We start from the raw sequence: 16265 nt of genomic DNA, 5'->3' as shown, positions 1-16265 counted from the left end.
TAAGGACTTGACAATTTACTGAATACTAAGCGGAAAATCTGTAATGAATTGCCTGTGTTGTAGTGTTCAGTTTAGTCTCTTTTTTTTTTCCTCAGTTGCTATGGAATACTAGAAATAGCATGAAGAAGATTATACTGTTTTGTGGGATGTTGTGCATGTCCCTTAGGACAGAATGCTTATAAATTAAGACAAAAGTCAGCTGTGGGATAAATGAAATTCAAAGCAGTAATAAATAATAGGCTTAAATACTAACATTTCAATGCAAAAGAGAAATACACAGAACAAAAACAATTGCCAAAAAAATTCAACCCCAACAAATAAATCTCTATCAGCAACCAGCAAGTTGAAACCTAGAGTAATTCATTTTACACCTGCAAGGAAAAGCAGCTTCTTAGGTTACTTGTATGGTGCAACAAAAGCTCACAAATCCATTAAACGCAGGCATGTCTTCAAGTTCTCAGCCAGACTTCAATTTTCACTGCAGGTTTTAAGCCTTCAGCAGATTAAACCCTTTTCCTAAGCATATTTTACCAGAGTGTACATTCAAAAGGTGACTTCTTCTAGCTAAAGTGTCTGTATCCTTCTGTGTTTGAAATTTTTATATATATGGCTGCTCCTGACAGGCTTATGTGTTGAATCACATTTGTCCAACTATTACGTGAAGTAAATACCGTAGATTATTCTTGCCTTTTCCAAGCACAAGAGAGCTGAGCAAGGTTACTGGCTACTCAGCAAGAATCTCACATTTTGCCCCTAACTAGCATCAGTTGTATCTATTAGTTATATCAGTTGCACTGACATTAAGCTCTCTTCCTTCTGACTTATATTTCAAAACCACTGGTTTATTACCTCTCTACTTTAGTGTAAATACATGGTAGATCTTCATTTCAGGACAATGATGGAAAGAAAAACACATTCTGTCAACTTTCAGTTTCCATAAAATACTTTTGAAAATTTTGTGTCTGGACAACCATGGACAACTATATTCTTCTATGTCATTGCTTCTCTAAAAGCGATGCTGGCAAAACAATCTGATAAAGGCAGTAAAATCAGAGAATGCATTTAATCTACCTACCTCTCACATAGTCATGTTTATAGAACTGCAGCCAGACCTCGGATAAAAGGACAAGAAAACAGTCTGTAGACTGGAAAACTGCATCTCTTCAGTAATTTTTTTTTTTTTTTAAATGAGGCTTAGTGCACTACATTATAGGAAACATACTACACACATACAAAACAAAATAACTACCAAACCAAACAAAACCCCCACCCCAAAACAAATAAACCAACCCTAAAACTTTCACTGCTTGGAGGATGGATTGAAGATATGGTGAAACTTTCCTGATGTAACTTCAGAGAGTATGTGATTATTTTGAATGTATTTAGGTCTCTTGAATATCTTTATTTAATTTCTCTTTCTGAAAAAGAGACACTATTTTTAATGTAGAATTACTCTTCAAAATACAGAAACATTAAAGAAAAAAGATCTGTAGCATACATTGTAGTTACACTGTCTAGGAGAGATGTGGGAAGACAGACATGACACAATACACTCTTTTGGTAACACCAATTTATAATGCAGAAGGTTTCTCTTTTCATCATCCTGAACTACATTGTTGCTTTTCAGTCTCTTTCCATAGTAGTCTACACTGAGAGACACAACATAGGAAAAAGCCAACACATCTTAGATTCTTCCATTAAACATCAGAATAAACTGATAAAGGAATCACCACAATATGAAAAGCAACACTGGAATTATTGACAAATTTACATTATCTAGTCACAGCTGATATCCTCCTCCTACTTCAAAATAAAACAACCTTTAACAGGAAGTGGTGTCATGAGTGCACAAAGCTAGTAAATATTTTAAGATCAGCACTGCTATCAATTATTTGTTACATTTAAGTTGCTGGATTTCCACCTCTATTAAAAAAGGAGCATCTTTAACATTACATTAATGGAGGTCTTAATTTCAGAATATCGGGCTGTGATAAGGAGGAAGGACTTGGATGCACTTAAACATAAAAAAATCTTGCAATACAGATCTTTAGAACTTGAAACATTTATCACATCACAAAATCTAACTATCATAATTTTTCCTAGCACAGGTAAAAAAGATAAACTTCTAAATTTTTCACATAACCTCTGAATTATTATAACTTGAATATCTAACAATCGTACAGGCACTCTCCCTTACCAGTAAAGCATCAACCAAATAAAAAAAGCTTTATACAGTGCTTTATAGACAGATTAAGCTAGAGTGGAAGGAGCAGAAACCTAAACAGCACAAGTGAAATAAAAAGAGTTTAACAGCACCGAGGAGACAAGCATGTCACACAGACTGGATTCCTGTTTTCCCAATCTTTGCAGATGTATTTTGCAGAACTGCTAATAGATGGAAAGCAAAAAAGGTCTACGGCAGATCTTAAAAAAAAAAAAATTTAAAAAAATTTAAAAAAAAAATCAAGCAGGACTATATCCTGTCATTTACATGAAAGGTGGAAAGGTGGTTACCATGTATGTTTTAGCACCCAAATACAGAGAAATATTGTACCAAACGGAAAACTGAAGTCCTCACACTAAATGGGCAAAAATGCACATGGAAAAGTAACAGCAACACACTAATCTTAAAGAAAAGAGAATTGACTGTTATAAAATCTCAGTTGAACCAAGAATGCAGGAACAAACTTCAACATGATGACAAATCAAGGGCTAAGTACAAAAGAGGAAACCATATGAACTTTTCTAAACCATCAGTTGAAGGTCCCAGACATGGCAAAATAATGGAATTATTTTATTTTCTCATAACTCGTCCTGGAACCAAACTAAGGAAGAGTGCTTGACTAGTCCCAAGTCAGAATATCAAATAAATACTGGGATGTTTACAAGGTAACACTTGAGAAAATTTCAGGCACGTGGAATCGAGTTTGAGTCCTCAAAAGAAGGGAAGAAGGATGACAGCAGATCAGGGTAACTGGAGACCATGGGGTGGGTGACCTTGTATGAGAAGGCAGGAAGATTTATCTTGCAGAAAACTTCTGGGACACAGGACTGCATATAGGTGGGAACTAGCAGATACTGCACAGGCAACACCAATTTAATGGACAGGATATTGGGAGCGGAGGAGCCAAGGACCTAGCTCTATGTTTAGCTTTGATAAATATTACTTTGCTTCTGTCTCCACTCTCTTTTTACATATGCTCAATTAATACTCTTATCAGTAAGAACAGTATCCTCCAAAGTATTCTGTGTCATACTCAAAAGGTACTTACAATTTAAGCTATGCCATTTATCATCTGAAACTCAAATTCACACCTTAATTATAAAGGTAGCTTTATAAGAACCACTGATGTGGAGACTGATTTTATTTGACTGTTTATTAAAGTCCCTAGAAAGAGACTCTACTGTCCTGTGAAGGAAAGAAGAGCAGCATTAAAACAAATACAACTCTCCAGGTAATTTCTAAAATACTAAAATATGGAGAAAAAATTAAGATAATGGTAGCTCAGGAAAAAAAAAAAAAAAAACCAAAAAACCAAACCAAACCAAAACAAAAAAAACAACCCCAAAACATACCAGGTAGCTAAATGTCTTATATTGAAATATATCTTATATAGGTATACACAATGGAAAACTCACCATGACTAAAAAATTCTTCGTCTTTGCAATTCACTGAGGGAAAACATTTGAGGTTTTATTATTTTACATCTGTTTTATATCTCACTCAAAACCAGTTTTCCAAATCAATACAAAGGTGGGATTACTTCTGTCCAGATAAAAGCAAGCTTTTAACAGTAGGGTAATCACTATGCAGCAATATGCAATCAAGAATTCACAACCCAGACTTTAGGCTTGAGTTAATACCTTAGCTGTTCCAGGGCTACATCACAAACAAAAACTGAAATAATTATTACAGAGGTGACAGGGGTGTGATTATGCAAGTTACAGTTCCAATCCTGGAACGCAATGTAGGAAACCCACTGGTTTTTACCAGGTTAAACTGCACCACACGTAACAATGCTGGGAATGTCTAGGCAAGAAGGAGCAAGCCTGAGATTTTCAGCTGGCAAATTGCTGCTATCAGAACTGCCTACCAAATTAGGTGGTCTGTTGGTACACTGGGAAGAACAGCATTTCAAAGGCATGTCTGAAGTGAATTTATGCAGAAAGATAGGTTGTACTGAAAGTTTGCTTCTTTCACTGCTCTACAGCCAAAAGCCACATCTGTAGAAGCATGAAAATCAACCTAATAATGCCAGGCAAAAGAATCTGAATAGCTCTCTCCCTCTCTTTCCATCACGGCTTGGTTTCAGTCCATTGCAGGCAATAACTACCTTCAGACAAAACGATGCACTCCCTTCAGCTGAAGAGGCTCCCAAATAAATTCTATCAGACATATGCAACCACAGAAGCCTCCTAACTCACTGTGCTCTTCCGTTGGCAACCATAGCCTTAAGACAAGAACTGTGGTTCTTTCAATTAAATTTTTAAGCGGTTTAGGTAATTGCAGGGCATTTGTTTGGCTTTTTTTTCTTTTCTAAGTGAAAGATAGAAACTGTGACTTAATAATTATGAATCGCAATGACATCTTGGAATGACTTTACAGAGAAAGAAAGTAAAAAATTCTCTGTCTACATGCACACAATAACACAAGGAACCTGAAAACAATAAACAACAGAAGACAGTTGCCAGCTCATTTAGCCTATTTACAGAAACAGCAGCATTCAGAAGGGATTTTTTTTTAAGTCAATAGCTCTAAGGATGAAGTATGCAAAGGCTTAAAGAGACACTGTCAAAAAGATCAAAGGATTCACAAATGATGGTAATATTTTCAGGAGTCCCCTCTAACTTCAAAGCTAAAGACAGACCCTGCATGGATCCTGTGTTTTATTCCACTGATGACTCCACTCCACAGTTCAAAATGGGTTTAATTCTAGCTAACCCACTAGTTTCATATTTTTGCACAAAGACTGTAAATCTAGTAAGAGTGTCTTTGAGATTTATTTGGGTCATACTTTGCTGCTTTCCTAGGCTCAGAAGACTTAATATGTTATGATATCATTCATGATAAATATTATCAACACTGTGGAGTGCAGAAGAAACAGCACTACTGCCAGCGCCAGTGGCAAGCATCTCTTCTTAGTCTTCTGAAAGACTACTGTCACAACAACAAATCAATAGCTTAGTCTTGCAAAGCAAAAGGCAAAATATGCAGAGGAAAAAACAGATGAAGAGGAGGAGATATGACTGGTGCTCTGATTCCCATCGTTGAAATTAAGATCAACAAAGAAACATCAAGAGAAAGAAGTTTAAGACTCCTACTGGAAAATGGAAAACAGAGTGAGACAAAGCAGCTTTTTAAAAGCTCTTCTATGAATCACACGAACAGAATAATGCAAGTTAGTTGACCATACAGAAGGCAATTACTCCAGCTGAACAGCAAAACACTATGAAATTATCCCATTCCAGAGTTCACACTCCTGAGTCTCATGGAGGAGGAACGCAAATAGTTAGCATAGCTGTGGGCTAAAGTTGTACTCCAAGAAATTAAGCAGCTTGTCCCATTTTGAAAGTTTATTGGCTTTTAACTTGTAGTGAGAATCTTTGGCTTTAATCTTATCCAGACAAGTCAATTTTCCAGCCTAACCAAGCAAAGGAGAAAGGGAACTACAGAAAGCCAAGACATAATCTAGGGTTATTAGCATCAAACATTTATCAGAGTTTGGCTGGATATTCTCCCCTAGGACTCAAACAATGTGTATGGCCCAAGTACTGAATATTGTTCTAAAAAAATTCATAGAAAAACCTGGATCAAGGGATATACTAGTTCATTCCCCTAGTTCAAGGCAGGATCAACCTAATCTACGTAACTCCTGACAGACACATTGCTACAGTGGGTTTTGGTGAGACCTACCAATCTCTAACATCTCTTCCATAGCTCATGAAAGGAATTAATTATTCCTGTTATGAAGAAAAAAAATCTTTGTACTTTCTAATTGGAATCTTCTCTTTCTACAATTTAAAGGCCTTATTTCTTGTTCCATCCATAACAGACATTCAGGATAACTTACTCCCTCCTTCTTTTCCTATCTTTTGTGTAGCTGAAGATTTACTATGCCTGTACTCAACCTTCTCTTCCTTTATCCAAACAACTAATTCATACCAGCTTCTGTCTTATTGTTATCTCCCTGATAATCTTAAGCGGTCTTCAATTGATCCTATTCCTCACAAAGGTGCAGTGCTCCAAACAGAATGGAACAGATAGGTTACTTCTGGTGGTTCTACAGGCAGTTTCCAGGGAATGACAAAAAAGGACAAAACCAAGGGAAAAGAAAGATAGGGACAGAAAAGTATCTGGCAGATTTCTGGGACTGTACTGGGTTGACTTGAACCCATGGGGAAGAAGCAGCGAAAACACTGAGCATTCATGAAGGGATGATTCCTCATTTTTAGGAAAGCAAGGGGAGAACACAAAAAGAAGAAAAAGGGCTTCAGGAAATTAAACTTCAGCAAACTCGCCCACACAACATGCACAAAGAAATTTGTGTAAGCACACCAGCAGAAAGGAAACTGACTTGCTCTTCCAAGAAGGGGTTGGCACTGAGTACTTACACTCAAAGCACAGGAGTGCTAATGCCTAATCAGAAACATATCTATGATTAGACAGCTGCTAAAACCAACACCAGGAACAAACATGGGAAAATTGATTAGATGATAATTAAATAAATTAGGTATTCTCACATCAGTTAAATGTGCTGAAATTTGCCATAGGTAATTAAAGCTGACTGGATCAGTCTCAGAATTATCAGTAGTAATTTTTGAGAATTTGTAGAGGATAGCAGTGACTCCAAAAGAATGGAAAATGCTCAGAGATTAGCTTTTAAAAAAAAATGAAAAAAGACAGGTCCAAAGAAGTGGAGATGCAGCAACTGAATTTATTTTCCCCAAAAATAAGGAATAAAAATTATTTGGAAGTATTTAGCAGATAAGAAGTTGAGTAATATATAGGCCTGTCAAGAACAAGTTACTTCACGTCTATCAAAATATTCTCTGTGACATAGCAGTAGACCCTGTAGCTAGAGAAGCAGCAGTAAGCACCATATAGCCCAACCTAATAGAAATAATCGTATAGCCCAAAACCAAGTTTTTGGTCACTGTTTCTCATGGACTTCCATAAGCAAAAAGAAATATAATGCTACAAAAGAAAGCAAGTTCTAATAAGCAGATGACACTAAACCTTGGAAAAGCTGCATGCATGCTGGATGACAAGAGTACATTGTTAAAGCAATCCTACTGAATTTGAGAAACAGTCTGCAGAAAACCTAAATACAATTCAGTGAGAGAAATTTTAGAGCTTAACAAGAATAAGTAATAAAAGAAATGCAAGATGGAGAACAACTAGTGAGGCAGCAGCACAGCAGAAAAAGAGCACTGAGGCAAGAATGGATCATACTCTGACTAGTAGTCTGTGTCACACTAGCAAAATCAGCAAAATCTCGTGCTAGGGTGTATAGACAGCAGGTGGAGAGCCTAGAAATTTACAGCAGGACAGGGAAACGTTTTCAGGACAGAAAATCCAGAGCACTGTGCACTGAAGTGAGCTGCTGTCTATTTTCCTTGTAAAGAGATTTCAGTGTCCAGGTCTGTTGGCCTGACACTGTTCACTATCACCACAGGCACGAATGTTAAGCAAACACTCCTCCCTCCTCCCCACCACCCACAGAAGAAAGCCATATATTTTCTACATCCCTGAAAGTTTTTACTCCTTCTAGGTAGCAGAAGAACTGCCTGCTGACCATTTTACAATGAACCAGCATAACAGGAAATATATTTAAGAAACAAAAATGAGTTTTTCCTTCCCCAAGATATAAAACACTAGGTGCGTGTATACCCTCTCACAGGGCATATCAGTAGAGTTGTTGGTTTTCTTCTAACATATATCTGCTTTGCAAATTTGGAATTTAATCCTTTTGTATTTAATTACATGAGTAATACAAAAATAAATGTGCAACTTGACGTATTTATGGCAAAAAAAGAAAAAGAGGCTGAATAGTCTGACAGTGCTTTTTTAAAAATCACACATAATGACAATGAGAGCTGAAAATCATATATTATTCTTTCAGATTTACTATCACAGCAAAAAGTTTTAGATTAATTAATGCTGCAATATATATGAAAAATGACTAAGCCAATTAACCTCATTCATCTCTAAGTGGAAGAGTAGAGAGGAGAGTTTTTTAAGAACTTAACGTAGAATTGCCAAGTTTCTACTGACAATGATAATCAGTATAAAGGAGTAAGTAAAGTGTACTAGAGTAGTACCATATTCCTGGCACAAGTTCAGACTTGGAAGAATACACAAATCAATACAGAATAAACTATGCTAGTGTCATTCTACTGCTTATGGCCAGGTGACTGCACATCATAAATTTACATCCCTTGCTCGACTTAGCTGGCTGCAGCAGAGACCAGGAAAGACCATCTTTAGTAATGGCAAAGGAACCAACTGGCAGAAAAGTACTGAAAGAAATTGCAGAGCTGGCTGAAGCGAACAGCAGACTCTAAATTCAAGTACTGTGAAAACCAAACATTCCTTACACGCTGAGGCCCGATCAACAAATCTGTGTATGAAGTCAAACACCTTATTGGCTCCTACTATGCGTTAGGCACTCAGACAACTCTGAAAGTTTTTCCTTAATCAATATTAAAATGCAGCAGAAACACAACTTTTACATTAAATCAGAAGTTAAATGAAAATTCAAATACTTAAAAATCAATACAGAATGAACGTTTTTTCATTTTACAATTGCCGAATTTACAATTTTTAGGCTAAGGAGTTTAGGATGAAAGTATTTCAAGTATAAGGAACATTGAATTTTATCCTTCTCAGTTTTTCAGAACTCATGACCGCATATAGCATCCCACAATCTACTACACTGTCACATGTACCTGCATGTACCATGAATAAAAATCAGAATGAATCTGAATTTCTTTCCTATTTCTCTGCAATTCTCAGTTTCTTAGTAATCGACAAAATGAAAGATCATCTAGTTTGGAACCTCTTTAAAGGAATCTTTCTCTTACTATTCATTCGGCAGCAATTAAAAAGGGCTTTGACTTTTTCTATATTTAAAATATAACACATTGCCTTCGCTCCCTCCCATAGGTTTTCCACTCAAAATTTTACTCATGCACTGATCACAAAAACAAGAACATTTTAGAATTACAAAGAAATGCTATTATCAGGCATTTGAGCCCCTCCCATGCAATTGTCTCATATCACAAGACATAAAAAGAAAGCAATCCATTCACTGCTGTGAGAAACAGTATCTTAATAGAACAGATTTTCAAAACTGTGGTTTTTTGCATTTTGTTGCTGTTGCAAGCAAATCATGCATGTTTGGGCATTCATTTTCAAAAGTTTTCATCCCCTTGCTTCCTTGAAATCATTGCCAAATATACTCAAAGCAATTTCTTGACAGGAACTAAAGCACTTTAAATCTGTAAAAGGTAGCAAATTCAATTCCACTTTGCATACCATCTCTTTTGCAATTTTATCAAAATACAGCTATTATGAGCATGTTATGAGGCTACCAACAAAGAAGTGCATGGTTATGCTGTGCAAACAATCATGCAGATTGTATTCTGATCTGTTTCCTAGGAACACAGAATTCAGTAAAAATACGTCCCGTGGTTACTTCTGGTTCACCTTTACACGGACTTTGAAGTTCTCTTGTTCTGAATATTAGGTTCCACACTAGAAAAATACAATTAAAATAAAAGCACGTCTCCCTGTGCTCTGAGACAGCAACAAGTATTAAAACAATTTATCAAAGTAGAAAAATTTTATTATAATATTTGGAGAAGAGGCAAGTCCATCTTGTAGGAGACCCCCACCAGCCAACCAATTTTTCCTTATTTTCACTTCCTGCCCAAGTTTCCACTTGCAGGTCACTAGAGCACCTAGTAAGTAGACAGTCACCTTTGAGAACAAAAAGCTGCACATACATCTGAACCAGGCAGCAATGGAAGACAGATGATTGATTTCCACAGTCTCTGGATAACCTATCTATCCTCTAAAAGCCTAACTATCATCGCTTGAATCTACATCCAAAGTACACTGTTATTAAGCAAGTCTGCAGCTGAGTTGCTGTATCAGTTACCGTATCCATGCTCTGCAGACACAAACTAGTGTCCAAACCCTGCTCTCCTTCCATCCCAGTTCTTCATCAGCACAGTCTCTGTTACCACAGGCAACACCAACATGTTCTAACAGTGGTTTAAGTGCCAGACCATAAACCCAAGGGAGAAGTGCACCAAGCGTCATCCTGCACTTTCTCTATGTACACAGTGGCAGAGGCAACCCAGCTGTCGAGCTTCCGTCCTTAAGCAAAAATGAGACATAGCACTGGGCTGTTTGAGCAGATCACACTGTCTTTCTAAACAAAGGCTACTGGACTGGAGCAGGCCCACAGACTCCTTTGGGAAGATACGAAGTTAAGCCAGTCACTAACCCTTTTAATAGTCTTGACCTAACAATCAAAACCCATCTGCTGTATTTCCCACTCTGATACTGGAGATCAATTCAGTCAGCACTTTTAAGTTTTGTAAAGATTATAAACCATTCCTAGATCGTTTTCACAGAAATAGCAAAAATACAGAATATATAAACACTGACCTTGTTTCTTTTAACCCTTCTTTCTGAATGACTTCCAGTATTTGTTTTGCAGTCATTGGTGAGTTGGGGTACTTTTCCAATGCCTAAAAAGAAATAATAAACGTGTAAGTGGCAAGACACAGCTGTCCTGTGAATCTGAAAGGTTATGTGATCATGCAGTTTTTATGCAGTCATTTGTGAAAGGCAGGGAACAATAGTGTTGAGACTGGAGTCCTCTGTCTGTTGGAAGGCCAGGTACAAGCCAGGAAACTGCAGCAAGAAAAAGATATACCTGCTGCTTCTGTACATCGTCTGCTACATCTGCCTGGGAAAACTCTTACCAGGTTACAAATAAAACAGTTGGAATACGCAACTGGTTTTATGACACAGCAACAGATTTTCTTTCAGGCATGAGGGGAAAAACATAAAACACAGAGCCAAAGAGGAAAAAAACCCAAAAAAAAACCCACTAGCACTTTCTCTGATTTTTATTACTTGAGAATTCTTTGAGGTCATTTGACTATTCTACACTTAGCTTTGTCACGACCTCAGAAAAAAATTGGCTAAAACCTTCCATTTGTAGACCAGGAGCTACTGTAAGAATTGACACAGTGGGATTTCAATTTTAAAACGCTTTTTTATTCTAAAAACAATGAAAAATGAAGCAGTCAGAACAGTCACAGCACACAAGATGCTACATGACAGAGTGCAGTACATTTTTCCAGTTCAGCTCAGTTTTCCACTCCTTTGCCTTTTCCAATTGAGCCCAAAGTAACTCAGTCCTCTTTACAGATAGAACCATCTTGTAAGGATTTTTCTGATTTTCTACTTCCTTTTAGTCCCCATCATTTTATGCTGTTAAACAAACAGCCACTCTTTTGCTCATGTAAAATGCCAGACTGATAGCCCTGGAAAATGAAACCCTTCAATCAGAAGTAAAAGGTGCGGCACAGGCCACAGCAATCAAGCTTCCCAGAGCATCTTGCCAACATATCTCAGCCAGAACTTATATTTCTACCCCCGTAAATATGAAATCAGTTTGGTCTGATTCAAGTGATCCTGAGCTTCTCCCTAGCAGTCACCAAATAATGGCAGTTGTGAAAGTAGCTACTACTATGTGGATACCTGCCCACTAGGAACTAGACACACCACCACATCATATCACACAAGTCAAACTGAAGGGTGCTGGCCAGGGCTGTAATTCAGCAGCTCACCTAAAGCCAAAGACAGCCTACTCACTGCAGCTTGACCAGCTCAGCCCTTTTCTGCCATTTTACCATTCTGATTTCCTTCCTGTTCTCTTTCACAGCCAAAACGCAGCTTACCAAATCCTTCAATTCTTTGTTAGAGATGAGCTTTGCATCCTTTATCTTTCAGTTCCACAAAGGGAAACATATAGGTGAAAGCTGCACTAGAAAGGTCTGGGAGCTGAACTGAGCTTATCTCGTGTACATCAATAGGCAAGATTCAAAAGGGACCCATCAGGAAAGGAAAACTGAAAGGTGATTTGAAAGGAGAAAGAAGAGAGGGTTGGAAAGAGTAAAAGTACAGCAATGAGTAAGGACAGAAGAAACTGCACAGGGCTGGGAAAAGGGCCATTGCACACAAGGGAAGAGAAATTATATGATGTATTAGTGACAGAACAACAATGACACATTGGAAAAATGACAATGTGTATAAAGATTAAGAGTAGGATGAGAAAAGATTAATGGTGTGAAGAGACAAAAATGGAAACTTTAACCTTCAGAGAGAAGACAAAGTACAAGGTAAAATGAGAATACAACAAAATAAAGGGAAAAGAGGAGAACTAAACTGGGAACATTCCAGAGGGAAAACTGGAAAGGACAGGAGAGGATACTACACTGTACTGGACACGGCTATGAAGGAAACTTTGTGCACTTGAAAGTGGGGTTACTCACTGTGGAGGATTCCCTGTTTCTCTTCCTGAGTACAGGCCCCTCAGCACACCTGGGCAGCTCCTCCCTGCAATTGAGAAAATTTGGGTAGCCCTGTCCCCTTCTCTACGACATCACATCCTACTCTATAAAGTCAGTAAAAGTGCCAAGTATTACCACGAGAGTTCGACAATAATGGGAAAGAAACAATAAAGCTATGCAAACATCAGAAGTCACCCTGTCCTGGACAATGGGAGAAGTGAGAGCAGTTTGTGCTGAGGAAGCTGCACTGAACTGGCTGTGGAAACAATGGCCAGACATACTGATACGGAAGATCATCTTCACCAAACAACAATGAAACCAACAAGTAGGATGCATAACACCACTACAGAAAGTTTAATGAAACCCACAGGGCAGATTTCAAATACCACAGTATGAAGTGAACACATTCAGGGTATAATGACAAATTGAAATGCAGACTATGTCAGACAGGCTGAAAGTGCTGGAGTAAACAATTGCCCATTGTGTGGATTTGCCTTACACAGGACGTGTAGCGTGGGCTGCAGTTCATATACCCCATGAATTTAGTTCTGTTCATCTAACCCTTTAAACCCTGTTATTTAAAGAACTGTTCATACCCTAACTGAAAAGCATTAATTCTCTGATTCAAACACTGCTGAAGTTGAAAATCCTGTTATTATGTACACGATTAAGTTTTCCTTATCATAACGAAGATTAATTAGCAGACAACCTTCATAAGGATGGGTTTTCTCTGTCGCTCCCACCATGCTGTCCATCCTCATCGTTGTTCCTCCCCCCCAGTTTTACCCTAATCATTTATCACAGTAAGAAAATAAAAATAATTACTTGTAAAAACCTTTCAATGACAATATAGTTTTCCTCCCTGAGTTATGGAAAATAGCATCAGAATATTATTTAAGATTCTGTGAACTAATGAATACACTGAACTGATAATTATACTAGTATCTCTTGCTTCTGTATCTCACCACTAACACTGCTAAATGCCTGCAATTCCTTTTGCATTTCTATGACTTTTAAAAATAATATTAGAAATTCAAACTGAATAACTAACTGTGCCTTAAGGCAAACAACACACTGAAACGCAGAAGGCATAGTTAAGTCATAGGCTTCTTGGTCAGACACAGTAATGCACATCAGGGGAGGAAACCCTAATTTGTTTTAAATATCTTTCTTCTTCCTCCCACTCCATCCACCAACACTCGTATCATATATGGGCAGTGACTAATAATGCTGAAATTAAAGCACACCAAAGTACTGTCATGAAGAAAATGACTGTTTCAATATATTTTGTTATGAAGGACAATGGCAGGAGAATGGTTTGCACTGACTGCAACCCCTATCAGGGCAGATCAAATATGCTCTACTTATTCCTGCCATTCAACCACAGCCTTAAAAAGGGACAGCCGCTAAATAACTGGGACAAATAACGTGATACCCATCAGGACAATTGGAAAGAGAACACAAGTAGTCTCTGCACAGAGCACATTCTTGGTGTTCATTCAAACCCTGTTTAACAGCTCAAAGAGAAGAAGGTTCAGATCCTACCAAGCACAGTGGAAATCAAACCTCCCAACAAACGGCAGCAGCCTGACAAATTGTTGTATTTGTGTCACCTACAGATAGCAACTCACAGCTTCAGAGATATTAAATACTCACACAGATGCCACAAACACATGTATTCCCAGTTTCATTGGAAAAGTCATGTCAGTTATATGGGACAAGAAGAAATACAAATTCCTTTTCTCACCAGGACATCTATCATCATCTCTATGTTGACAACTACTCGGAAAAAATCAGTTGCCACACCAGGGAAAAACATTTTCCAGTGAACTGTTAACAGGAAGACTAGTGCAGAGTCAAGACTCAGCTTTGCATAAGACAGAAATCCTGAATGTTCAGCTTGCCTACAAAATCAGAAGAGAACTTCTATGTAATTGATGGATTAGTTTAATTTATATACACAGATGTTTTTGACTACCTGAATCAGATCTGCTCAATCATTTGCATTTCAGACACTGAAGGGAACACAGCAGAGGGACAAAGTGAAGAAAGGCAAACCAGAGAGTTGGCCCTCCTGCCACCCATAAACATTCCTGCAGAAAGTGGGAAGCTTTGCCTGCAGCTATCAGTTATCACACTGACAGAAAATAATTCTTCTAAATGAGAACCAAGTGTGTTCTGACACTGCGTTGTAGTCCAAAAGCAGTGGGCAGATAAGCCTAGTGGGCTTGATGCTGCTGATTGTGTGACCAGACAGTCTGAAACCAGCCAGAGCTTCTTCCATTTCTGGATGCTGCTGGCAGGGATCTGAAGGTCAGGTAGCTGACAAAAATCAGGACCGTTTTATCATAATAGGCTGAGCCACTAGTCACAAACTAAAGCAATTCTCCTTAGAACATTATTTTAAAAAACTGAGGAGGAGGAGAAAGAGGAACGGTACAGTTATTCCCAGTGCTCCTACTCATCAGCTAACATACAAGTCAGGCTGAACTACACAACAGAATCTTTACTGCCTAAAGACAGCAGAGTGAATAAAAGAACAAAAAAACCAACCAAACAAACAAGCAAACAAAACCACCAAACAAAACCCCCCAAAAACTTTCTTTCTCCTAAGCAGAAAATATAAATTATTTTCTAGCCACCCATTACTAAACAAATGAATTGCAAGATGGAGTATCAAACAGGGTACAAGAAATAACAGTATCCTGGAAAAAATCCAGCATTGTCTTCTACAGCTGCTTATGTGAGGTTAACAGGAGGACTGACTTCTATTGTGGGAAATGCCCCACTCAAATCTTTTGTGTTCATTTTTGATTAACAGCTTTAGTCATTGGGGAATTATCAGCAGCTTGGTAAAAGTTCAAAGCCCTTTGTGTGAAGAAAGATGGGTAAATGGTTTGGAGAGGAGGGGAGGGTACACAGTGAGGGAAGAAAGGAACTGCACAGAGATGGACGAAGAGGCAAAAACTGCAAAGAAAGGGTACATGATACACAAAAAAGAGGGATGATAACGGTAGATGAACTATGACCTATTTTAACACAAGTTCTTATAGAGGTATTCAGAGAACTCTTGATGATAGTGATCAAGAGAAAGGTAAAGAATAGTTTCCAGGTACTAAAATATTAAAAGAATTTGAAACAGGAGTAATAATTCTCCTGGTAGGACTTTTGTCTTTGGGCAGTTGCAATTACAATAAGGAAATTATAAGATCTAAGTAAAAGAAGGTGTATTTCATAAGATATGTGCTCTCAGTATGCTCCATATTATGAATTTGTCTTTGTAATTCACAGGACACTACAGATAAGCAAGAAAAGAAACAACAAGCAAGGAAAGGAACAAAGGCATCAAATGAATAACAAAGCAACACATAGAAAATACCATAACATGATGAAATATATTAAGTTTTACCATCTTGCTAGTCCACACCTTCTTTAGGTTCGGAGGTAATGCTACTGACCAATAGAGCTCAAATGGTTTAAAGCACACTCATAAAGTCATTTTCCCCAGCTCTCTTTCAGTGAAAAGCACTTTACTGTTCCTTTAGTGTGAACTATAGGGAACAACTGGGCAAGTGTTCCCTGCAAGAGCATTTCTGCTATAGAATTTGTTTGCGAGTTGGTCTGAAACCATCTAGCTTTGCTAACCTGCCAGATACATAAGGCATTATCAT

At 37.8% G+C, this 16265-nt stretch overlaps 1 protein-coding gene across 1 annotated transcript in view; it reads right to left on the bottom strand.

Moving 5' to 3' along the window:
- Nucleotides 1-16265, bottom strand: part of ASXL3 (ASXL transcriptional regulator 3) — a gene marked incomplete at both ends in the record, with an annotated part of 121976 nt that overhangs the window by 85659 nt on the left and 20052 nt on the right. Inside the window, one exon of the mRNA XM_082294530.1 lies at nucleotides 10679-10761. Coding sequence (XP_082150656.1) covers nucleotides 10679-10761 — 83 coding nt within the window. The remainder of the gene's footprint in view (nucleotides 1-10678; nucleotides 10762-16265) is intronic.

The sequence above is a fragment of the Coloeus monedula genome, assembly GCF_965178545.1.
Source record: "Coloeus monedula genome assembly, chromosome: 1".
Classification (NCBI taxonomy): Eukaryota; Metazoa; Chordata; class Aves; order Passeriformes; family Corvidae; genus Coloeus; species Coloeus monedula.
The sequence above is the reverse complement of the archived record's forward strand: the minus strand, read 5'-3'. Positions and strand labels throughout refer to the sequence as shown.